This window comes from Zophobas morio, unplaced genomic scaffold, assembly GCF_036711695.1.
Source record: "Zophobas morio isolate AGI-343-1 ecotype UQ-CSIRO unplaced genomic scaffold, CSIRO_AGI_Zmor_V1 ptg000026l, whole genome shotgun sequence".
NCBI classification, from domain to species: domain Eukaryota; kingdom Metazoa; phylum Arthropoda; class Insecta; order Coleoptera; family Tenebrionidae; genus Zophobas; species Zophobas morio.
The window spans coordinates 1,414,794-1,439,705 of NW_026972131.1; the positions used below are offsets into that span (position 1 = coordinate 1,414,794).

At 26.3% G+C, this 24,912-nt stretch overlaps 2 protein-coding genes across 3 annotated transcripts in view; one reads left to right on the forward strand and one right to left on the reverse strand.

Moving 5' to 3' along the window:
- LOC135136645 (glycosaminoglycan xylosylkinase homolog) lies at positions 1 to 9,417 on the reverse strand. Its single transcript, XM_064066027.1, has 4 exons — positions 9,014 to 9,417; positions 8,536 to 8,960; positions 498 to 698; positions 1 to 439 (listed from the first exon to the last, which is right to left on the reverse strand). Exons 1-4 carry the CDS (start codon positions 9,413 to 9,415, stop codon positions 256 to 258), a joined length of 1,212 nt encoding a protein of 403 aa, XP_063922097.1. The 5' UTR covers positions 9,416 to 9,417; the 3' UTR covers positions 1 to 255.
- The window catches only part of LOC135136646 (deoxyribonuclease TATDN1), a 19,804-nt gene continuing 4,064 nt past the window's right edge, over positions 9,173 to 24,912 (forward strand). Inside the window, exons 1-5 of one of the 2 annotated variants that reach the window (XM_064066029.1) lie at positions 9,173 to 9,264; positions 9,502 to 9,541; positions 9,593 to 9,772; positions 9,833 to 10,016; positions 10,066 to 10,263. In XM_064066029.1, the coding sequence (XP_063922099.1) occupies positions 9,505 to 9,541; positions 9,593 to 9,772; positions 9,833 to 10,016; positions 10,066 to 10,263 (599 nt within the window). In that variant the 5' untranslated portion in view covers positions 9,173 to 9,264; positions 9,502 to 9,504. Of the gene's footprint in view, positions 9,265 to 9,449; positions 9,542 to 9,592; positions 9,773 to 9,832; positions 10,017 to 10,065; positions 10,264 to 24,912 lie in introns of those variants that run through there. The other variant, XM_064066028.1, reaches the window with a different exon arrangement.

Genomic DNA, 24,912 nt, shown 5'->3' on the forward strand with positions numbered 1-24,912 from the left:
GGAAATCAAAGGAAATCAGAGGAAATCAAAAGAAATCGGGGGAAATCGACACGAAATCATTGTCAACCGTACCATATTGGAAGCGGTCGGTTGTCAGCAGAGGATCAGAAGAAGTACCGTTTGGTTTAAAATAGTTTCATGGGGAATAAAAATGCCAGAGAGCGCAAGGGCACTTTTCCAGTGACAGTGGGATCCCCAAAAATTGCATTTGGTTGTCATTATTACTTTGTTTATTATCACATATCTATACAAACATCATTGTTTTCTATCTACATTTTTACAGTATTCAATAGTAGCAAAAACAATCAACAATCGTTCCTCCATTGCCGTCATGTGAGCAGCTGTTAATAAATTAGTAATATTAGGAATGGATTCCAATTTTTTTCTTAAGTTTCCACCTGCTAAATTGAGCAGTTTTTTCAACGTTGTACTACGTAGACTGGAACATTATTATTATAGTAGGTAATAATGTAACAAATGTCTACAAGATTACTTACACACAACATTGATATAAGGGAGCTAGGATGTCAAGGTGAGATACACTTGGGTTACCAAGTCCTTTACCATTATCTAACAACATAACATTGTCGTATAGCGTCTCATAATGGTGTCTGTCTCCGTTTTGCATTAAAAAATCAAATATGGAAACATCAACCAAATCTAACAATCGACGCTTCGTCAATCTTTCTTTGATGTATCTAAAACGACGAAAACCAACTTAACATCTTAAAACGAATTTGACGATGATAACAATTTTAAATAATTAAATAGCGAAACCTTATAAATTTAATATTATTATTCTTAATGATATCTACGGTTTTGTGAAAGGGATAAACTTAATAAAAAATTATTCAGATTTGATAGTGGAGAGAATAGGGGAAACAAAAGTTCATTTTCACCCATAAAAAATTGTCGTTTTAGTTATTAGTGAATTTTACTAAAATACCGCGTGACTGTTAATGGTTAAGGCAAATTTCTGGGTTGGCAGTTCTGAATTATTGGCAGCAATGTTAGCATGTCAGTTCACACTTATCAATGTTGACAGCTACTGGTAAAAATAGTGTGTCGATAAGGTAATTGAAAAGTTAAAATATGGAAAAGTTGAAAAATTGAGAAATCGAAGCATAAAACAATTAAAAAAATGAAAAATCTGAAGTTAAAAAACGGAAAATTAAAAATCCAAAAACTAAAAAGTCGAGAAATCGAAATATCCGAATCTCGATACATGGAGATCTCAAAAAATTGAAATATTAGGAATATTGAAAAATTTAAACATGGAAAAGTTGAAAAATGGAGAAATTGAAATATTAAACAATCAAAAAATTAAAAAATCGAAAAATCCAGAAGTCGAAAAATCGAAAAGTCGAAGAATCGAAGAACTGAAAAATCGAAACTTTGAGAAGTGGGAAAATCAAAAAAAGGTTAATTGGCAAATCGGAAAACTGAAAAATTTGAAAAATTGAAAATTAGAAATACTGATGAACTGTAAAATAAAAAAATCGGGAAATCGAAAAATCTAAAATTTAAAACATTAAACAATTATATCGCAAAACTGAAGAATCGAGAAATTCAAACATCAAAAAGTAAAAAAATCAAAATTCGAAAATTCAAAATTTAAAAATTGAAAAATTGAAAAATCGGATAACTAAAAAATCGAAACATTGAAAAATTGGAAAATTGAGAAATCCAAAAATCGAAACATCGGAAAATTCAAAAACTGAGATATCGAGAAATCAAAAAATCAGAGGATCGAGAAATTGAGGAGTCGGAAGCTGAAAAGAAAAGTTAAAAATTGAAAAATTGATAAACCGAGAAATTGAACAATCGAAACAACGAAACATCTGAATTCAATAAATCGAGAAATCAAAAAATTGAAAAATCGACAAATTTAAAAAAAGAAAAACTGGAAAATCGAAAATTTAAAAATTCGAAAAATTGGAAAATTGAAATGTAGCACTGAAAACTCGAGAAATCGAAAAACCTAAAATTTTAAAAATTGAAAAGTTAAAATATCAAAAAGTTGAAAAACTGAACAGTAAAAAGTCGAGAAATCGAAAAATCCAGAACTCGAAAAGTCGAAATACTAAAAAATCCCAAAACTCAAATATCGAAAAGTTGAAAAATAGAAAAATAGAAGAATCGAAAAACTAAAAAATCACAAAATTGAACGAAATATCCAAAAATTAGGAAATTAAAAAATTGAGAAACCGACAAATCAAAAAAGCAAAGTCGAAAAATCGCAAACTTAAAAAATCGAAAAATTGAAAAATCAAAAACCTGAAAAATCGAAAAATGGAAGAACCGAAGAACTGAAAGGTGGAAACTTTGGGAAGTGGAGAAATGCGAAAATAAAAAAATAGATTAATTGAGAAATCCGAAAACTGAAAATTCAGAAACATCAAAATTTGAAAAATTAAAAAATATTGAAGAACTGAAAAATCGAAAAATCGAAAATTTAAAATATTGAAAAATTAAAATATCGTAAAATTGAAAAATAGGAAAATCCAAACATCAAAAAATCAAAAAAATAAAAATTCGAAAATGTAAAAATCGAAAAACTGAAAAATCAACGAATCGAGGAATCGAAACTCGAAATTTAAAAAAATTGGAAAATTGTGAAATCGGATAATTCAAAAACCGAGACATCGAGAAATCGAAAAATCAAAAGATCGAAAATCGAGGAGTTGAAAAGTCGAGAAGTCGAAAAATTGAGAAACCGAAAAGTTAAAAATGGAAAAATTGATAAATCGAGAGATCGAACAATCAAAACATCGAAACATCCAAATTTCGATAAATTGAGATCTCAAAAAATAAAAAAATCGAAAATTTAAAAATTCTGAAAACTGGAAACTCGGGAAATCAAAAACCTAAAATTTTAAAAATTGAAAAGTTAAAATATCAAAAAGTTGAAAAACTGGGAAATCGAAGCATAAAACAGTTAAACAATTGAAAAATCCAAAGTTTAAGAAAGGGAAAATTGAAAATCCAAAAAGTAAAAAGTCGAGAAATTGAAAAATCCAGAACTCGAAAAGTCGAAATACAAAAAAATCCCAAAACTCAAATATCGAAAAGTTAAAAATTGAAGAAAAATTGAAGAATCGACAAACTGAAAAAAATCACAAAATTGAACGAAATATCCAAAAATTAGGGAATTAAAAAATTGAGAAACCGAGAAGTCAAAAAAGCAAAGTCGAAAAATCGAAAAATTGAAAAATTAAAAACCTGAAAAATAAAAAAATTGAAGAACTGAAGAACTGAAAGATGTACCCTTTGGGAAGTGGAGAAATGGGAAAATAAAAAAACAGATTCATTGAGAAATCCGAAAACTGAAAATTCAAAAATGTCAAAATTTGAAAAATTAAAAAATATTGAAGAACTGAAAAATCGAAGAATCTAAAATTTAAAACATTGAAAAATTAAGATATCGTAAAATTGAAAAATGGAGAAAAACAAACATCAAAAAATCAAAACAATAAAAATTCGAAAATCTAAAATTTAAAAATCGAAAAACTGAAAAATCAACGAATGGAGGAATCGAAACTCTAATTGGAAATTTGAAAAATTAGATAAATCAAAAATCGAAACATCGAAAAATCGAGAAACTGAAAAGTAAAAAATCCAAAAATCGAAACATCATAAAATTCAAAAGAACGAAAAATCGAGGAGTCGAAAAGTTGAGAAGTCGAAAAATCGAAAAATTGAGAAACCGAAAAAGGCCAAAAGTTAAAAATGGAAAAATTGAAAAATCGAGAGAATGAACAATCAAAACATCGAAACATCCGAATCTCGATAAATCGAGATTTCAAAAAATTGAAAAATCGAAAATTCAAAAATTCGAAAAATTGAAAAATTAAAATATCGAATAGAAACTCGAGAAATCGAAAAATTTAGAAATTTAAAAATTGAAAAATTGAAAAATCTAAAGTTTAAAAACGAAAAACTGAAAATCCAAAAATAAATAATCGAAAAATCCAGAAGTCGAAAAGTCGAAGAATTGAAGAACTGAAAAATCGGAAAACTGAAAATTTAGCAACGTCAAAATTTGAAAAATTGAAAAATAGAAATACTGAAGAACTGAAAAGTTAAAAATGGAAAAATTGATAAATCGAGAGATCGAACAATCAAAACATCGAAACAACCAAATTTCGATGAGATCTCAAAAAATTGAAAAATCGAAAATTTAAAAATTCAGAAAATTGAAAAACAAAACTGGAAGCTCGAAAAATCGAAAAACCTAAAATTTTAAAAATTGAAAAGTCAAAATATCGAAAAGTTGAAAAACTGAGAAATCGAAGCATAAAACAGTTAAAAAATTGAAAAATCTAAAGTTTAAAAAACGGAAATTTGAAAATCCAAAAAGTCAAAAGTCGAGAAATCGAAAAATCCATAACTCGAAAAGCCAAAATACAAAAAAATCCCAAAATTCAAATATCGAAAAATTGAAAAATAGAAGAAAAATTGAAGAATCGAAAAACTAAAAAATCACAAAATTGAACGAAATAACCAAAATTAGGAAATTAAAAAATTGAGAAATCAAAAAGTCAAAAAGCAAAGTCAAAAAATCGCAAACTTAAAAAATCGAAAAATTGAAAAATCAAAAACCTGAAAAATCGAAAAATTGAAGAACCGAAGAACTGAAAGATGGAAACTTTGGGAAGTGGAGAAATGGGAAAATAAAAAAATAGATTAATTGAAAAATCCGAAAACTGAAAATTCAGAAATGTCAATTTTTGAAAAATTAAAAAATATTGAAGAACTGTAAAAAATCGAAAAATCTAAAATTTAAAAATCGAAAAACTGAAAGATCAACGAATGGAGAAATCCAAAACTCGATATTTTAAAAAATTTGAAAATTGAAAAATCGGATAATTCAAAAGTCGAAACATCAAAAAGTCGAGAAATCGAAAAATGAAAACATCGTAAAATTCAAAAACTGAGACACTGAGAAATCGAAAAATCAAAAGATCGAAAAATCGAAGAGTCGAAAAGTCGAGAAATCGAAAAATCGAAAAATTGAGAAACCGAAAAAGGCCAAAATCGAAAAGTTAATAATGGAAAAATTGATAAATCGAGAGACTGAACAATCCAAAACATCGAAATATCCGAATCTCGATACATCGAGATTTCAAAAAATTGAAAAATCGAAAATTTAAAAATTCGAAAAATTTAAAAATCTGGAAATTTAAAAATTGAAAAATTAAAATATGGAAAAGTTGAAAAATTGAGAAATTGACATATGAAACAATCGAAAAATTGAAAAATTTAAAGTTTAAAAAACTGAAAACTGAAAATCTAAAAATAAAAAATCGAAAATTCCAGAAGTCGAAAAATCGAAATATTGAAGAATTTCAAAACTGAAACAAATATCCAAAAATTGAGGAATTAAAAAATTGGAAAATTGGGAAATCGAAAAACCAATAAAGCGAAGTCGAAAAATCGAAGAATTGAAGAACTGAAAAATCGAAACTTTGAGAAGTGGGAAAATCAAAAATAGATTAATTGAGAAATCGGAAAACTAAAAATTTAGCAACGTCAAAATTTGAAAAATTGAAAAATAGAAATAGTGAAGAACTGAAAAATCAAAAAATCGGGAATTCGAAAAATCTAAAATTTTACAATCAATATATCACATAATTGAAAAATCAAAAAATTAAAATTGGAAAATTTAAAAATCGAGAAATTGAACAATCGGTTAATTGAAAAATCGAAACATCAAAAAAATGGGAAAATCGAAAAATTACAAAATAAATTGTAAAATCGAAAAATTAAAAAATAAATTCGAAAATCGAAAATTTAAATATTCCGAAAATTGAAATATAGAACAACTGAAAACTCGAGAAGTCGAAAAACTGGAAATTTTAAAAATTGAAAAGTTAAAAATATGGAAAAGTTGAAAAATTGGGAAATCGAAGCATAAAACAGCTAAAAAATTGAAAAATCTAAAGTTTAAAAAACGGAAAATTGACAATCTAAAAAGTCAAAAGTCGAGAAATCGAAAAATCTAGAACTCGAAAAGTCAAAACACAAAAAAATCCCAAAACTCAAATAACGAAAAATTGAAAAATTGGAAAATAGAAAAATAGAAGAATCGAAAAACTAAAAAATCACAAAATTGAACGAAATCTCCAAAAATTAGGAAATTAAAAAATTGAGAAACCGACAAATCAAAAAAGCAAAGTCGAAAAATTGCAAACTTAAAAAATCGAAAAATTGAAAAATCAAAAACCTGAAAAATCGAAAAATTGAAGAACCGAAGAACTGAAAGATGGAAACTTTGGGAAGCGGAGAAATGCGAAAATAAAAAAATTGATTAATTGAGAAATCCGAAAACTGAAAATTCAGAAATGTCAAAATTTGAAAAATCAAAAAGATAAAAATTGAAAAATCTAAAATTTAAAAATCTAAAAACTGAAAAATCAACGAATCGAGGAATCGAAACTCGAAAATTGAAAAAATTGGAAAATTGAAAAATTGGATAAATCAAAAATCGAAACATCAAAAAATCGAGAAACCGAAAAGTAAAAAATCGAAAAATCAAAACATCGTAAAATTCAAAAATTGAGATATTGAGAAATAGAAAAATCAAAAAATCGAAAAATCGAGGAGTCGAAAAGTCGAGAAGTCGAAAAGTCGAGAAACCGAAATAGGCCAAAATCGAAAAATCGAAAAGTTGAAAATGGAAACATTGATAAATCGAGAGGTTGAACAATCAAAACATCGAAACATTCGAATCTCGATAAATCGAGATATCAAAAATTTGAAAAATCGAAAATTTGAAAAATAGAACTGGGAACTCTAGAAGTCGAAAAATCTAGAAATTTAAAAATTGAAAAATTAAATGTGGAAAAGTTGAAAGATTGAGAAATCAGTGTATAAAACAGTCGAAAAATTAAAATATCCAAAGTTTAAAAAACTAAAAATTAAAAATTCGAACAGTAAAAAGTCAAGAAATCTAAATATCCAGAATTAGAAAAATCGAAAAGTCGAGATACTAAAAGATTCGAAAAACTGAAAAATCACAAAATTGAACGAAATATTAAAAAATTAAGAAGTAAAAAATCGAAAAATTGAAAAATCAAAAACTTGAAAAATCGAAAGACGGAAACTTTGGGAAGTCAAGAAATGGAAAAATCAAAAAATAGATTAATTGAGAAATCGGAAATCCGAAAATTCTGAAACGTCAAAATTTGACAAAAGTAAAAAATGTTAAATTGAAAAATCAAAAAACCAAAAAAATTAAAATTGAAAAATCTAAAATTTAAAAATCGAAAAACTGAAAAATCAACAAATCGAAAAATCGAAACTCGAAAATTAAAAAAATTGTAAAATTCAAAAATCGAATAATACAAAAATCGAAAAGCTGAAATATAAAAATTCGAAAAACCGAAACATCGAAAAATTCAAAAACTGAGACATCGAGAAATCGAAAAATCGAGAAGTGGAAAAATCGAAAAATTGAGAAACCGAAATAGGCCAAAATCGAAAAATCGAAAAGTTGGCTAAAAATGAAAAAAGTGATAAATCGAGAGATTGAATAATAAAAACATCGAAACATCCGAATCTCAATAAATCGAGATTTCAAAAAATTGAAAAATCGAAAATTTAAAAATTCGGAAAATTGAAAAATTAAAATATGGAAAAATTGAAATATAAAACAATCGAAAAATTGAAGAATCTAAAGTTCAGAAAACGAAAAACTGAAAATTAGAGATGTGCCGACTGCAGTCGGCCGACTAGTCGGCTTTGTCAAAACCGGTTAAAATTAGTTTAATCGACCGAAAATTGGTGTCAAAGTGTAGATAATCTTCCGCTAGTTACGATTCTGAAATCGCCGTCACGATATATGGTCCAATAAACACGCAAAGCGCATTTAAAATTTCCAAAAATTTTCCAAAAAAGTGGTTAAAATTGGTTAAGTATTGTATAAACTGCCCTAAATTGTGTTATTCTTTATTTTTGTACTGAGTTACTACAAAAAATTAAATGTTAAAATTATCCAAAAAAATTTAACACATTTTTTGGAAAAAAAAGAAACTTCAGTCATTCCTTTTATTAAAATAAAACAAGTTTTTAAGGTAGTCAGAGAAATAGAAAAAAAAACACTGTCTGTTGCATTTATAAACAGTCGGCCGACTGTAGTCGGTACATCTCTACTGAAAATCCAAAAATAAAAAATCGAAAAATCCAGAAGTCGAAAAATCGAAATATTGAAAAATTTCGAAACTGAAAAAAATATCCAAAAATTGAGGAATTAAAAAATTGAACAACTGAGAAATCGAAAAACTAAAAAAGCAAAGTAGAAAAATCGTAAGCTTAAAAAATCGAAATTTGAAGAAGTGAAATTAAATTAATTTTTCCCCTATTAACCCACAACCACAAATACAGTTGGCAACATTGTAGACGTGATAAAAATGAATTTACCCACTAATCATAAATTTTACCATTAACTTTAAACGAATTTCACGTAGTTTTGTCCTATTTGAGCCATTGAACCGCGACGTCCATGAAGGGATTCAATATACAAACTATACTAACTTGCAATAACCGTCATCTTCTTCCCACGCGGCTTTTTTGTTCTTCTTGTACGTCCTCTGCCACGGCGATCTGTAGCTTTTGAAAGACACGTCTACATTAAATATCACAGCTCCATAAACAGTAAAATTTACGTCTTCACATACAGGGTCCTGTTTCTTACAATAAAAACATTTGCCGTAAATACACGTCCTGTTATTAAATTCAAAACTACTATTGATTAGACGTTTCGTAGCCACAGGTACTATGTCTTGCGTAAAAGACACAGCACGATCAACACTGCAAGGTGTAAAAGGCATATTTAAAATAACCGACAAATAAAAAGCCACAATTTCGGAATTATATCTATCCTTCCCGGCATAAACTGGTCCTTCAATAACTGTACTTACGTCGTACCATTTTGGCTTAAAAACGACGCTTTGTTGACCCTACAAACTGTTAACTTGTAAATTCAGAAGTAGGTACACAAAATTTAACTTACTGTTAATGTTAGTAGCAACTTCAGCTGCGTCCCTCGAGTATCTAAGTCAGCCTTAATGATTTTCGAGTTCTTCATTGCCTTAAGTACACTACCAATAAATGGACTTTCCAAATCAGTCAACTGATTTTCTGATACCCAGGAGTTAGCAACTTGCCACAACTTCGTGATATCATTTTCTACGACAGGCGTTCGTATATTCTGGACAAATTTATCAAAAATATCTTTCTCGACGGACTTTGGGACTTGTTTCGGTAAAACTTTCAAATATTGATATATCTTCTCATGTATCGTTATAACCTCACTTTGTGAAGATGCTAATTTCGTTAGTAAATAATTCGTAGAACAGATAAAAGTTATTATTAATAAAACACTGATAATCAACAACTTTCTTTTTCGTATCATTTAAAACAAAATAATAATATTTATTACAAACACGGCGTGTTATCTTCCGCACGAACATAACCTCTCAAACATAGTTTTTGTTTAAGTGTATGTCCAGAAAAATGAGCAACTTGCGTAGATTCATAGGTGAGAATGTAAACAATTTTTGAATATATCTACAGGAGCACCAATTTGTAGATATTGGGGCCAATTTGACGGATTTAATGTATATGGGTATGTACAATAATTCCGCAAAACATGAGGCAGATTTGGAGCAAGTTCTAAAAAGGAGTTGGGATGCTGGTTTGAAAAAAATAATAATTACAGGGGGGAATTTGGTGGAGAGTGAAAAGGCACTCAATATTGCCAAAACTGATGGTTTGTATACCTAACCTATAATAATATAAAATTTCAGTAAAATATTTGTGTTCATTACAGAAAGACTGTTCACTACAGTAGGTTGTCATCCCACCAGATGTTTAGAATTTGAAGAAAATCCTACAAAATATTTGTCAGACTTGAAAGAGACCGTTCAAAAAGGCGCAGGAAAAGTAGTAGCAATTGGCGAATGTGGATTAGACTATGATCGATTGCAATTTTGTCCTAAAGAAATTCAAAAGAAGTATTTAATTTGGTAGACAGGAAGTGCGCCATTAATTGTTTCGTTTCAGATATTTTGAACTACAATTAGACTTAAGTAAAAGTTTTAATCTACCATTGTTTCTTCACTGCAGAAATGCAGCTGAAGATTTGATAGAAATCCTACACAAACATCCAGGTTTGCATGGAGTTGTACATTCTTTTGATGGTACAATCAAAGAAGCAGAGCAATTTATGGAAATGAACTTTTTTATTGGGTTAAATGGATGGTAAGCTATTTGTATTATCCGTTCACGATCTTTATATAGTAGGGTTGGCCATGAAAATCTAGTGAGTTTGTTGGTATTCAGTGCAGAAGAATAAAAATTCCCTGAACTTTTTTCGTTAGGTTATGTTTTATTAAATTAAAGGCTAAAAAAATATGTAGCAATGACCAAGTTAACGGTATCTATTTCTTAGAAAGCATAAAACTTTACGCTATTTAAAACAGTTATTCGGCTTTTTGTAAGTGTTTATTGAAAAATTTATAAATCGAGAAATTGAACAACTAAAAATTAAACAATTTAAAAATCGAAGGATTGGAAAAGCAAAAAATCTAAACTGAGAACTTGAAAAATCGAATAATCGAAAAATCAAAACATCAAGGAAAACAAAAAAATTAACGGAAAATCTAGAACTTAAAAATTGAAAAATTAAAATACCCATCGAAAAATTGAAAAACCGAGAAATCGAAACATCAAAAAATGGAGACATTGAAGAACCGAAACATTGCAAAATCCCAGAACTGAAATACTGAAAAACTGAAAAATTGAAGGAAAATTGAAGAATCGAAAAAGTGAAAAAATTCAAAACTGAAATCTTGAAAAACTGAAAAATGGAAGGAAAATTAAAGAATCGGAAAAGTGAAAAAATCCAAAACTGAAACATTGAAAAATTCAGTAATCGAAAAATTGAAAAATCACATTTAAAGAAAGAATTGAAAAATGGAGAAATGGAGAAACGGGAAAATAAAAAAATTAGTTAATCGAAAAATTTAGAAATCGTAAAACTAAAACATTGGAAAATTGATAAATCGAAATCGAGCAAAACTGAAGTATCGTAAAATTAATAAATTGAAAAATTAAAATTAAAAAAAAAAAAATCGTATCAAAAACTAGAAATTCAAAAAACCGAGAAATTGAACAATCAAAAAATCAAAACATTGAAATCCCAGAAAGTTGATAAATTGGAAAATTTAAAAAACAAAAATTTTAAAAATCCAAGAATTGAACAACAAAAAAAATCTAAGCTTGAAAACTCAGAAAATCGAATGCTCGAGAACTCAAAACATCAAAGAAAACAAAAAATCTAAAATTTAAAAATTCGACAAATTAAAAAATCATGGACTCAAAAATCGAAAAATCGAGATGGTGAGAAATCTAAAAACCTAAAACTTTAAAAACTGAAAAATTAAAATATCGAAAAATTTAAAAACCGAGAAAACACAATATCAAAAATTTGAAAATTTGAAGAAACGAAATATTGCAAAATTCCAAAGCTGAAATATTGAAAAACCTAAAAATGGATGGAAAATAATTTCTTTAATTTTCAATATTTTGATTTTACAATACATATTTCTTTTTTTTTATTTTTCACTTTTTCGAATTTTAAGTTTTTCAATTTTTAATCTTTCGATTTTTCAAATTTTCGTTTCTTCAAATTTTCATGTTTGATCTTCACTTTTGACATTTTTCAAGTTTTCATCACAAACTTTTTCGTTTTTTTATTTTTCAATTTTTCAGTTCCTTGACTTCTAAATTTTTCAATTTTTCGATTTGCAATTATTTAATTTTACAATTTTGCGATATTCCAGCTTCGCATTTTTCGATTTTTCACATTCTCAGTTTTTAATTTTTTTTAATTTCCATTTTCTCGATTTTATGTCAGAAATTTTCATTTTTTTCCATTCCTTTATTTTTTGTTGTTTCTTTCGATTTTTCAATTTTTCGTTTCTTCAGTTTTTCGAATTTTCAGTTTCTCAATTTTTCGTTTCCAGAATTTTTCATGTTCCCGATTTTTATTTTTCAATGTGGCGAATTTTTCATTTTTATTTTCTGGATTTATACCACAATTGTCCAGTTTTTCATTTCCTTTACTTTCTGTGTTTTTTTCTCGATTTTACAATTTATCGTTTGTTCAAATTTTCAGACTTTGAATTTTCAATTTTTAAATTTTTCACTTTGCAGTCTTTGGATTTCCAGTCTTCCGATTTTCCAATTTATTTAAGTTTAAATATTTCTATTTCACAATACATATTTCTTTTTTTTTTATTTTTCACATTTTCGATTCTTAAAATTTTTGAGGTTTTCATTTTGTAATTTTTTGTTTTTTATTTTTGATTTTTCAATTTTACAATATCTCGACTTCCAAAATTTTCAATTTTCCAGTTTACATCAGTTTTTCAATTTGGCAATTTTTCAATATTACAGATTTTGATTTTTCGATTTTTCAGTTTCTCAATTTTTAAATTTTCCCTTTTCCAATTTTTTGTTTCCGATTTTTATTTTTCATTTTCCCGATTTTTTAATTTTCACGTTTTCGATTTTATATCACAATTTTCCTTTTTTTTGATTTCAAATTTTCAGATTTTTAGAAATTTTTCTTCAAATTTTCAAATTTGATTTTCACTTTGTACATTTTTCAAGTTTTTATTATACACTTTTTCGTTTTTTTATTTTTGATTTTTCAACTTTACAATTTGTTGACTTCCAAATTTTCCAATTTTTCAATGTTACAATTTCTCATTTTTCCATTTTTCACATTCTCGATTTTTAATTGTCCCCTCAATTTTTCAACTCCCCGATTTTTATTTTCCATTTTCCTGATTTTTTATTTTTCATTTTCTCGATTTTATATCACAATTTTTTGTTTTTTCATTTCCTTAATTTTTGTTGTTTCTTTCGATTTTCCAATTTTTGGTTTATTCAATTTTTCAAATTTTCAGGCCAATCGATTCCAATTCGTCGATTTTCCAATTTTTGAATTTTTCAGTTTGCAGTTTTTGGGTTTCCACCCCTTTTTTACTTTTTGGATTTTCAATTTTTCGTTAAACTTTAGATTTCTCAAATTTTCGACAGTTTTATACTTCGATTTCTTAATTTTTTTTCAACTTTTCGATGTTTTAATTTTTCTTTTTTAAAATTTTTCAATTTTTTTATTTCTCGATTTATCGAATTCAGATGTTTGGATGTTTTGATTGTTCAATTTCTCAATTTTTTCTATTTCTCGATGTTTCGATTTTTGGATTTCTCGATTTTTCGATTTTCCAATTTTTCGATGTTTCGCTTTTTCAGTTATCCGATTTTTCAATTTTTTTAAATTCTGGAGTTTCGATTTGTCGATTTTTCAGTTTTTCGATTTTTAAGTTTTAGATTTTCGAATTTTTCTTTTTGATTCTTTGATGTTAGAATTTCTTCATTTTTCAATTTTGCGATATTTCAATTGTTTTATGTTTATGTTTTAAATTGTAGATTTTTCGATTTCTGGATTTTTTGATTTTCCAGTTCTTCAGTATTTCTATTTTTCAATTTTTTGAGAATTCGATTTATCGAGATTCGGATGTTTCGATGTTTTGATTGTCCCAGTTTTTAAATTTTTCGGTGTTTCGATTTTTCGTTTTTTTACTTTTCGACTTTTCGATTTTTGAATTTTCCAATTTTTAAAATTTTCAAGTTTTAACGTTTCTGAATTTTCAGTTTTCCGATTTCTCAATTGATCTATTTTTCGATTTGCAATTTTTTAATTTTGAAATTTTTCGATATTACAATTTCTCATTTTTCGATTTTTCGCATTCTCAGTTTTTAATTTTTGTCATTTTCAATTTTTCCTTTCCTCAATTTTTCAAGTTTTCGATTTTTATTTTTCATTTCCCGATTTTTTTAATTTTCATTTCATCGATTGTATGTCAGAAAATTTCATTTTTTCAATTCCTTTATTTTTTGTTGTTTTTTTCGATTTTTCAATTTTTCGTTTCTTCAATTTTTCGAATTTTCACTTTCTCAATTTTTCGTTACCAGAATTTTTCATGTTCCCGATTTGTATTTTTCAGTGTGGCGAATTTTTAATTTTTATTTTCTCGATTTATATCACAATTGTCCGGTTTTTCATTTCCTTTATTTTCAGTGTTTTTTTTTTCGATTTTACAATTTTTCATTTGTTATATTTTTCAAATTTTCAGGCTTTGAATTTTCAGTTCGTCCATTTTTCAATTTTAAAATTTTTCACTTTGCAGTTTTTGGATTTCCAGTCTTCCGATTTTCCAATTTCTTTAATTTTAAATATTTCTATTTCATAACGAATATTTCTTTTCTTTTTTTGATTTTTCACTTTTTCGATTCTTAAGATTTTTCAAGTTTTCATTTTGTAATTTTTCGTTTTTTATTTTTGATTTTTCAATATTACAATTTCTCGACTTCCAAAATTTTCAATTTTTCGGTTTGCATCAGTTTTTCAATTTGGCAATTTTTCAATATTACAGATTTTCATTTTTCGATTTTTCAGTTTCTCAATTTTTAATTTGTCCCTTTTCCAATTTTTTGTTTCCGATTTTTATTTTTCATTTTCCCGATTTTTTAATTTTCACTTTTTCGGTTTAATATCACAATTTTCCTTCTTTTGATTTCCTTTATTTTTTGTTGTTTCTTTTGATTTCGCAATTTTTCCTTTATTAAATTTTTCAAATTTTCAGGTTTTTAGCAATTTTTCTTCAAATTTTCAAGTTTGATCACTTTGTTCATTTTTCAAGTTTTTATTGTACACTTTTTCGTTTTTTTTTTTTTTCAATTTTACAATCTCTCATTTTTCCATTTTTCACATTCTCGATTTTTAATTGTGCTTTTTTTCAATTTTCCGTCCCCTCAATTTTTCAACTCGCCGATTTTTATTTTGCATTGTCCTGATTTTTTATTTTTCATTTTCTCGATTTTAAATCACAATTTTTTGTTTTTTCATTTCCTTAATTTTTGTTGTTCCTTTCGCTTTTCCAATTTTTCGTTTATTCAATTTTTCAAATTTTTTGTTTATTCAATTTTTCAAATTTTCAGGCCAATGGATTCCAATTCGTCGATTTTCCAATTTTTAAATTTTTCAGTTTGCAGTTTTTGGATTTCCACCCATTTTTTACATTTTGGATTTTCAATTTTTCGTTAAACTTTAGATTTCTGAAATGTTCGACAGTTTTATACTTCGATTTCTTAATTTGTTTTCAACTTTTCGATGTTTTAATTTTTCTTTTTTAAAATTTTTCAATTCAGATGTTTATGTTTTGATTGGTCAATTTCTCAATTTTTTTCTATTTCTCGATGTTTCGATTTTTGGATTCTTCGGTTTTTCGATTTTCCAATTTTTCGATGTTTCTCTTTTTCAGTTATCCGATTTTTCAATTTTTTAATTTTTTTAAATTCTGGAGTTTCGATTTATTTTTTTTTATTTCTCGATTTATCGAATTCGGATGTTTCGATGTTTTGATTGTCTCAGTTTTTGAATTTTTCGATTTATCGGTTTTTCGTTTTTTTTACTTTTCGGCGTTTCGATTTTTGAATTTTCCAATTTTTAAAATTTTCAAGTTTCGACGTTTCTGAATTTTCAGTTTTCCGATTTCTCAATTAATCTATTTTTTGAATTTCCCATTTTCGACTTGCGAAGGTTTCGATTTTTCAGTGTTTCAGTTCCTCAATTTTTCGATTTTTCAGGCTCCAGATTTTTCAATTTTTCAATTCTTTAGGTTTGCAATTTTTCGGCTTTTCGATTTCCCAATTTTTGGATATTTCGTTCAATTTTGTGAGTTTTCTCAGTTTTTCGATTCTTCAATTTTTCAATTTTGGGATTTTTTAGTATTTCGACTTCTGGATTTTTCACGTTTTGGATTTTTCGATTTCTCGACTTTTTACTTTTTGGATTTTCAATTTTTCGTTTCCAGAATTTTTCATGTTCCCGATTTTTATTTTTCAGTGTGGCGAATTTTTAATTTTTATTTTCTCGATTTTATATCACAATTTTCCTTTTTTTGATTTCCTTTATTTTTTGTTGCTTGTTTCGATTTTGCAATTTTTCCTTTATTAAATTTTTCAAATTTTCAGGTTTTTAGCGATTTTTCTTCAAATTTTCAAGTTTGATTTTCACTTTTCACAGTTTTCAAGTTTTTATTATACACTTTTTCGTTTTTTTATTTTTGATTTTTAAATTTTACAATTTGTCCACTTCTAAATTTTCCAATTTTTCAATATTACAATTTCTCATTTTTCCATTTTTCACATTCTCGATTTTTAATTCTGCCCTTTTTCAATTTTCCGTCCCCTCAATTTTTCAATTCCCCGATTTTTATTTTGCATTGTCCTAATTTTTTATTTTTCATTTTCTAGATTTTATATCACAATTTTTTGTTTCTTCATTTCTTAATTTTTGTTGTTTCTGTCGATTTTCCAATTTTTGAATTTTTCAGTTTGCATTTTTTGGGTTTCCACCCTTTTTTTTCTTTTTGGATTTTCAATTTTTCGTTAAACTTTAGATTCCTCAAATTTTCGACAGTTTTATACTTCGATTTCTTAATTTTTTTTCAACTTTTCGATCTTTTAAATTTTCTTTTCAAAAATTTTTTTTTTATTTCTCGATTTATCAAATTCAGATGTTTGGATGTTTTGATTGTTCAATTTCTCGATTTTTTTCTATTTCTCCATGTTTCGCTTTTTTAATTATCCGATTTTTCAATTTTTTTAAATTCTGGAGTTTCGATTTGTCGATTTTTCAGTTTTTCGATTTTTAAGTTTTCGATTTTCGAATTTTTCTTTTTTGGTTCTTTGATGTTAGGATTTCTCCATTTTTCAATTTTGCGAAATTTCAATTGTTTTATGTTTATGTTTTAAATTTTAGATTTTTCGATATCTGGATTTTTTGATTTTCCAGTTCTTCAGTGATTCTATTTTACAATTTTACAAATTTTGACGTTGCTAAATTTTCAGTTTTCCGATTTTTCGATTAATATTTTTTTTAATTTTCCCGTTTCTCGAATTCGCGGTTTCAATTTTTCAGTTCTTCAATTCTTCAGTTTTTTAAACTTGAGATTGTTCAATTTTCGACTTTTTTATATATATTTCGATTTGTGAATTTTTTGAGTTTTCAGTTCTTGTATATTTTAATTTTTCTTATTTCCGAATTTTTTTATTTTTCTATTTTTCAATTTTTTGAGAATTCGATTTAATTTTGTAAAGTGAGAATGGGAACTAATAGAACGTTACTACTTATTTGCTGTGACATTTATTTCTTATTTGTGGAGAAAAAATGACGGAACGGGTGGGTGGGCGGGGCTAAGTTTTTCATACAGAATCTTTTATAAGCGAGCAATAGCCCGCCCCACCCACCCCCTCCATACATTATAAAACTAAAGAATCGGGAAATTGACAAACTGAAAAATTGAAATGTCGGAAAATCGAAAATTTGATAAAAAGAGAAAACAGAAAATCGAAAAATTATAAAATCTAGAAATTAAAAACCCGAATACGGAGAAAACAAAAAGTTGAAGAATTCATTCTAGTACCAGCTAAAATAATACCGATTTTGGCAAATGACATACCCTTTAAGAAAAGAGAGGGTGGGTGGGCGGGGCTAATATTTGATAAGATAAAACTGATATTGCCAATTAATGGCATTGTCTCGAAGAAAATAAAGGGTGGGTGGGCGGTGTAAATACTTGCCAAGATAAGACTGATTTTGGCAAATGAGTTACCCTTTAAGAAAATAAAGGGTAAATGAGGGTATGTCATTTGCCAAAATCAGTCTTATCTTGGCAATTGATTGATTTTATTCGGTCTGAATGAAATAAATGTTCTTATATGACCAGAAATAAAAATTGTCGTTAAAATGAGAAGAGGGTGGTGGGCGGGGCTAGTGCTTGTTAATATAAGATTAATTTTGGCAAATGTCATACCTTCCAAGAAAATACAGGGCGGGTGGGCGGGGCTAATATTTACTAAGATAAGACTAATTTTGGCAAATGATATACCCGCTAAGCAAATAGAGGGTGGGCGGGCGGGGCTAGTATTTGATAGAATAAGACTGATTTTGGTAGGTTTGACATTTTCGACCATTTCTCAACTAATCCGAAAATTAGTGTAAGTTAGGTCAGATGCATGAAATAAAAAATAAATTTTGTAGCAAATAGTATAACAAAACAAGTTACGAAGCGCTATTTTTTACTTTTTCACATCCTAGATTCTATTATTAGTTTCCACTCTCACTTGACAGAAAAACATAATTAATAACATAATCAATTTAATTTTTTTTATTTCTCGATTTATCGAATTCGGATGTTTCGATGTTTTGATTGTCTCAGTTTTGCAATTTTTCGATGTTTCGATTTATCGGTCCGGTTTTTCATTTCCTTTATTTTCTGTTTTTTTTCGATTTTACAATTTTTCATTTGACCAATTTTTCAAATTTTCAGGCTTTGAATTTTCAGTTCGTCCATTTTTCAATTTTTAAATTTTTCACTTTGCAGTTTTTGGATTTCCAGTCTTCCGATTTTCCAATTTCTTTAATTTTAAATATTTCTATTTCATAATACATTTTCTTTTTTTTTTTCACTTTTTCGATTCTTAAAATTTGTCAAGTTTTCATTTTGTAATTTTTCGTTTTTTGTTTTTGATTTTTCAATTTTACAATTTCTCGACTTCCAAAATTTTCAATTTTTCTTTCCCTGAAGTTTTGGGTTTGCATCAGTTTTTGAATTTGGCAATTTTTCAATATTACAGATTTTCATTTTTCGATTTTTCAGTTTCTTAATTTTTAATTTTTCCCTTTTACAATTTTTTGTTTCCGATTTTTATTTTTCATTTTCCCGATTTATTAATTTTCACTTTTTCGATTTTATGTCACAATTTTATTTTTTTTATTTCCTTTATTTTTTGTTGTTTTTTTCGATTTTGCAATTTTTCCTTTATTAAATTTTTCAAATTTTCAGGTTTTTAGCAATTTTTCTTCAAATTTTCAAGTTTGATTTTCACTTTGTACATTTTTCAAGTTTTTATTATACACTTTTTCGTTTTTTTATTTTTGATTTTTCAATTTTACAATTTGTCGACTTCCAAATTTTCCAATTTTTCAATATTACAATTTCTCATTTTTCCATTTTTCACATTCTCGATTTTTAATTGTGCCCTTTTTCAATTTTTTTTTTTTGAGGTTGCTAAATTTTCAGTTTTCCGATTTTTCGATTAATATATATATTTTTTTATTTTCCCGCTTCTCGAATTCGCAGTTTCAATTTTTCAGTTCTTCAATTCTTCGTTTTTCGACTGTTTTGTATATATTTCGATTTATGAAATTTTCGAGTTTTCAGTTCTTGTATATTTTAATTTTTCTTTTTTCAATTTTTTTATTTTTCTATTTTTCAATTTTTTGAGAATTCGATTTATCGAGATTTGGATGTTTCGATGTTTTGATTGTCTCAGTTTTGAAATTTTTCGATGTTTCTATTTATCGGCTTTTCGTTTTTTTACTTTTCGGCTTTTCGATTTTTGAATTTTCCAATTTTTAAAATTTTCAAGTTTTGACGTTTCTGAATTTTCAGTTTTTCGATTTCTCAATTAATGTATTTTTTCGATTTTCCCATTTTTGACTTGTCAAGGTTTCGATTTTTCAGTTTTTCAGTTCCTCAATTTTTCGATTTTTCAGGCTCCAGATTTTTCAATTTTTCAATTCTTTAGGTTTGCAATTTTTCGATTTCCCAATTTTTGGATATTTCGTTCAATTTTGTGAGTTTTCTTAGTTTTTCGATTCTTCAATTTTTCAATTTTGGGATTTTTTAGTATTTCGACTTTTGGATTTTTCACGTTTTGAATTTTTCGATTTCTCGACTTTTTACTTTTTGGACTTTCAATTTCTCAATTTTTCGTTTCCAGAATTTTTCATGTTCCCGATTTTTATTTTTCAATGTGGCGAATTTTTAATTTTTATTTTCTCGATTTATGTCGCAATTGTCCGGTTTTTCATTTCCTTTATTTTCTGTATTATTTTTTTCGATTTTACAATTTTTCATTTGTTCAATTTTTCAAATTTTCAGGCCAATCGATTCCATTTCGTCGATTTTCCAATTTTTCAGTTTGCAGTTTAATTTATTTAACAGAGAAATTACAGAGTAGAGGAAAAAAAAAGTCCTATGGGTACTCTATACAAATTAAACTAAATTTTAAAGTTAACTGTTGAAGGTAACAGAGTTGAGTGAGTTTTTGGGTTTCCACCCCTTTTTTACTTTTTGGATTTTCAATTTTTCGTTAAACTTTAGATTTCTCAAATTTTCGACAATTTTATACTTCGATTTCTTAATTTTTTTTCAACTTTTCGATGTTTTAATTTTTCTTTTTTAAAATTTTTCAATTTTTTTTATTTCTCGATGTTTCGATTTTTGGATTTCTCGGTTTTTCGATTTTCCAATTTTTCGATGTTTCGCTTTTTCAGTTATCCGATTTTTCAATTTTTTTAAATTCGGGAATTTCGATTTGTCGATTTTTCAGTTTTTCGATTTTTAAGTTTTAGATTTTCGAATTTTTCTTTTTTAATTCTTTGATGTTTGGATTTCTCCATTTTGCGATATTTCAATTGTTTAATTAAATTTTAGATTTTTCTATTTCTGGATTTTTTGATTTTCCAGTTCTTCAGTATTTCTATTTTACAATTTTTCAAATTTTGAGGTTGCTAAATTTTCAGTTTTCCGATTTTTCGATTAATATATATATTTTTTTATTTTCCCGCTTCTCGAATTCGCAGTTTCAATTTTTCAGTTCTTCAATTCTTCGTTTTTCGTTTTTTAAACTTTAGATTGTTCAATTTTCGACTGTTATATATATATTTCGATTTGTGAGTTTTCAGTTCTTGTATATTTTAATTTTTCTTTTTTCCGATTTTTTTATTTTTCTATTTTTCAATTTTTTGAGAATTCGATTTGGATTCGGATGTTTTGATTGTCTCAGTTTTTGAATTTTTCGATGTTTCGATTTATCGGTTTTTCGTTTTTTACTTTTACAATTTTTACAATTTTCAAGTTTTGACGTTTCTGAATTTTCAGTTTTCCGAATTCTCAATTAATCTATTTTTTTGATTTTCCCATTTTCGACTTGCCAAGGTTTCGATTTTTCAGTTTTTCAGTTCCTCAATTTTTCGATTTTTCAGGCTCCAGATTTTTCAATTTTTCAATTCTTTAGGTTTGCAATTTTTCGGCTTTTCAATTTCCAAATTTTTTAAATTTTTTAATTTCCCGATTTTTGGATATTTCGTTCAATTTTGTGAGTTTTCTCAGTTTTTCGATTCTTCAATTTTTCAATTTTGGGATTTTTTAGTATTTCGACTTTTGGATTTTTCACGTTCGGGATTTTTCGATTTCTCGACTTTTTACTTTTTGGATTTTCAATTTTTCGAATTTTCAATTTCTCAATTTTTCGTTTCCAGAATTTTTCATGTTCCCGATTTTTATTTTTGAATGTGGCGAATTTTTAATTTTTATTTTCTCGATTTATGTCACAATTGTCCGGTTTTTCATTTCCTTTATTTTCTGTGTTATTTTTTTCGATTTTACAATTTTTCATTTGTTCAATTTTTCAAATTTTCAGGCTTTGAATTTTCAGTTCGTCCATTTTTCAATTTTTAAATTTTTCACTTTGCACTTTTTGGATTTCCATTCTTCCGATTTTCCAATTTCTTTAATTTTAAATATTTCTATTCCATAATACATATTTCTTTTTTTTTTGGTTTTCACTTTTTTGATTCTTAAAATTTTTCAAGTTTTCATTTTGTAATTTTTCGTTTTTTCTTTTTGATTTTTCAATTTTACAATTTCTCGACTTCCAAAATTTTCAATTTTTCGGTTTGCATCAGTTTTTCAATTTGGCAATTTTTCAATATTACAGATTTTCATTTTTCGATTTTTCAGTTTCTCAATTTTTAATTTTTCCCTTTTCCAATTTTTTGTTTCCGATTTTTATTTTTCCTTTTTTTGATTTCCTTTATTTTTTGTTGTTTCTTTCGATTTTGCAATTTTTCCTTTATTACATTTTTCAAATTTTCAGGTTTTTAGCAATTTTTCTTCAAATTTTCAAGTTTGATCTTCACTTTGTTCATTTTTCAAGTGTTTATTGTACACTTTTTCGTTTTTTTTTTTTCAATTTTACAATTTCTCATTTTTCCATTTTTCACATTCTCGATTTTTAATTGTGCCCTTTTTCAATTTTCCGTCCCCTCAATTTTTCAACTCGCCGATTTTTATTTTGCATTGTCCAGATTTTTTATTTTTCGTTTTCTCGATTTTATATCACAATTTTTTGTTTTTTCATTTCCTTCATTTTTGTTGTTTCTTTCGATTTTCCAATTTTTCGTTTATTCAATTTTTCAAATTTTTTGTTTATTCAATTTTTCAAATTTTCAGGCCAATCGATTCCAATTCGTCGATTTTCCAATTTTTAAATTTTTCAGTTTGCAGTTTTTGAATTTCCACCCATTTTTTAATTTTTGGATTTTCAATTTTTCGTTAAACTTTAGATTTTTGAAATTTTCGACAGTTTTATACTTCGATTTCTTAATTTGTTTTCAACTTTTCGATGTTTTAATTTTTCTTTTTTAAAATTTTTCAATTTTTTTTATTTCTCGATTTATCGAATTCAGATGTTTGGATGTTGTGATTGGACAATTTCTCAATTTCTCAATTTTTTTCTATTTCTCGATGTTTCGATTTTTGGATTTCTCGGTTTTTCGATTTTCCAATTTTTCGATGTTTCTCTTTTTCAGTTATCCGACTTTTCAATTTTTTAATTTTTTTAAATTCTGGAGTTTCGATTTATTTTTTTTTATTTCTCGATTTATCGAATTCGGATGTTTCGATGTTTTGATTGTCTCAGTTTTTGAATTTTTCGATTTATCAGTTTTTCGTTTTTTTTTACTTTTCGGCGTTTCGATTTTTGAATTTTCCAATTTTTAAAATTTTCAAGTTTTGACGTTTCTGAATTTTCAGTTTTTCGATTTCTCAATTAATCTATTTTTTTGATTTTCCCATTTTCGACTTGCCAAGGTTTCGATTTTTCAGTTTTTCAGTTCCTCAATTTTTCGATTTTTCAGGCTCCAGATTTTTCAATTTTTCATTCTTTAGGTTTGCAATTTTTCGGCTTTTCGATTTCCAAATTTTTTAATTTTTTAATTTCCCGATTTTTGGATATTTCGTTCAATTTTGTGAGTTTTCTCAGTTTTTCGATTCTTCAATTTTTCAATTTTGGGATTTTTTAGTATTTCGACTTTTGGGTTTTTCACGTTTTGGATTTTTCGATTTCTCGACTTTTTACTTTTTGGATTTTCAATTTTTCGAATTTTCAATTTCTCAATTTTTCGTTTCCAGAATTTTTCATGTTCCCGATTTTTATTTTTCAATGTGGCGAATTTTTAATTTTTATTTTCTCGATTTATATCACAATTGTCCGGTTTTTCATTTCCTTTATTTTCTGTGTTATTTTTTTCGATTTTACAATTTTTCATTTGTTCAATTTTTCAAATTTTCAGGCTTTGAATTTTCAGTTCGTCCATTTTTCAATTTTTAAATTTTTCACTTTGCAGTCTTCCGATTTTCCAATTTCTTTAATTTTAAATATTTCTATTCCATAATACATATTTCTTTTTTTTTGGTTTTCACTTTTTTGATTCTTAAAATTTTTCAACTTTTCATTTTGTAATTTTTCGTTTTTTATTTTTGATTTTTAAATTTTACAATTTCTCGACTTCCAAAATTTTCAATTTTTCGGTTTGCATCAGTTTTTCAATTTGGCAATTTTTCAATATTACAGATTTTCATTTTTCGAATTTTCAGTTTCTCAATTTTTAATTTTCCCGATTTTTAATTTTCACGTTTTCGATTTTATATCACAATTTTCCTTTTTTTGGATTTCCTTTATTTTTTGTTGTTTCTTTTGATGTTGCAATTTTTCCTTGATTAAATTTTTCAAATTTTCAAGTTTGATTTTCACTTTGTACATTTTTCAAGTTTTTATTATACACTTTTTAGATTTTTCAATTTTTCGATATTACAATTTCTCATTTTTCCATTTTTCACATTCTCGATTTTTAATTGTGCCCTTTTTCAATTTTCCGTCCCCTCAATTTTTCAACTCCCCGATTTTTATTTTGCATTTTCCTGATTTTTTATTTTTCATTTTCTTGATTTTATATCACAATTTTTTGTTTTTTAATTTCCTTAACTTTTGTTGTTTCTTTCGATTTTCCAATCTTTCGTTTATTCAATTTTTCAAATTTTCAGGCCAATCGATTCCAATTCGTCGATTTTCCAATTTTTAAATTTTGCAGTTTGCAGTTTTCCTGTTTCCACCCCTTTTTTACTTTTTGGATTTTCAATTTTTCGTTAAACTTTAGATTTCTCAAATTTTCGACAGTTTTATACTTCAATTTCTTACTTTTTTTTCAATTTTTCGATGTTTTAATTTTTCTTTTTTAAAATTGTTCAATTTTTTTTATTTCCGGATTTATCGAATTCAGATGTTTGAATGTTTTGATTGGTCAATTTCTCAATTTTTTTCTATTTCTCGATGTTTCGATTTTTGGATTTCTCGGTTTTTCGATTTTCCAATTTTTCGATGTTTCTCTTTTTCAGTTATCCGACTTTTCAATTTTTTAATTTTTTTTAATTCTGGAGTTTCGATTTATTTTTTTTTATTTCTCGATTTATCGAATTCAGATGTTTGGATGTCTTGATTGTTCAATTTCTCAATTTTTTTCTATTTCTCGATGTTTCGATTTTTGGATTTCTCGGTTTTTCGATTTTCCAATTTTTCGATAATTCGCTTTTTCAGTTATCCGATTTTTCAATTTTTTTAAATTCGGGAGTTTCGATTTGTCGA

Coding starts and splice junctions, on each gene's coding strand:
- LOC135136645 (XM_064066027.1), bottom strand. CDS start 9,415: ATGATACGAAAAAGAAAGTTGTTGATTATCAGTGTTTTATTAATAATA. Junction 699..8,535: donor GAAGATGACGGTTATTGCAA/GTTAGTATAGTT, acceptor TCGTCGTTTTAG/ATACATCAAAGAAAGATTGA. Junction 440..497: donor CCCTTATATCAATGTTGTGT/GTAAGTAATCTT, acceptor ATAATGTTCCAG/TCTACGTAGTACAACGTTGA.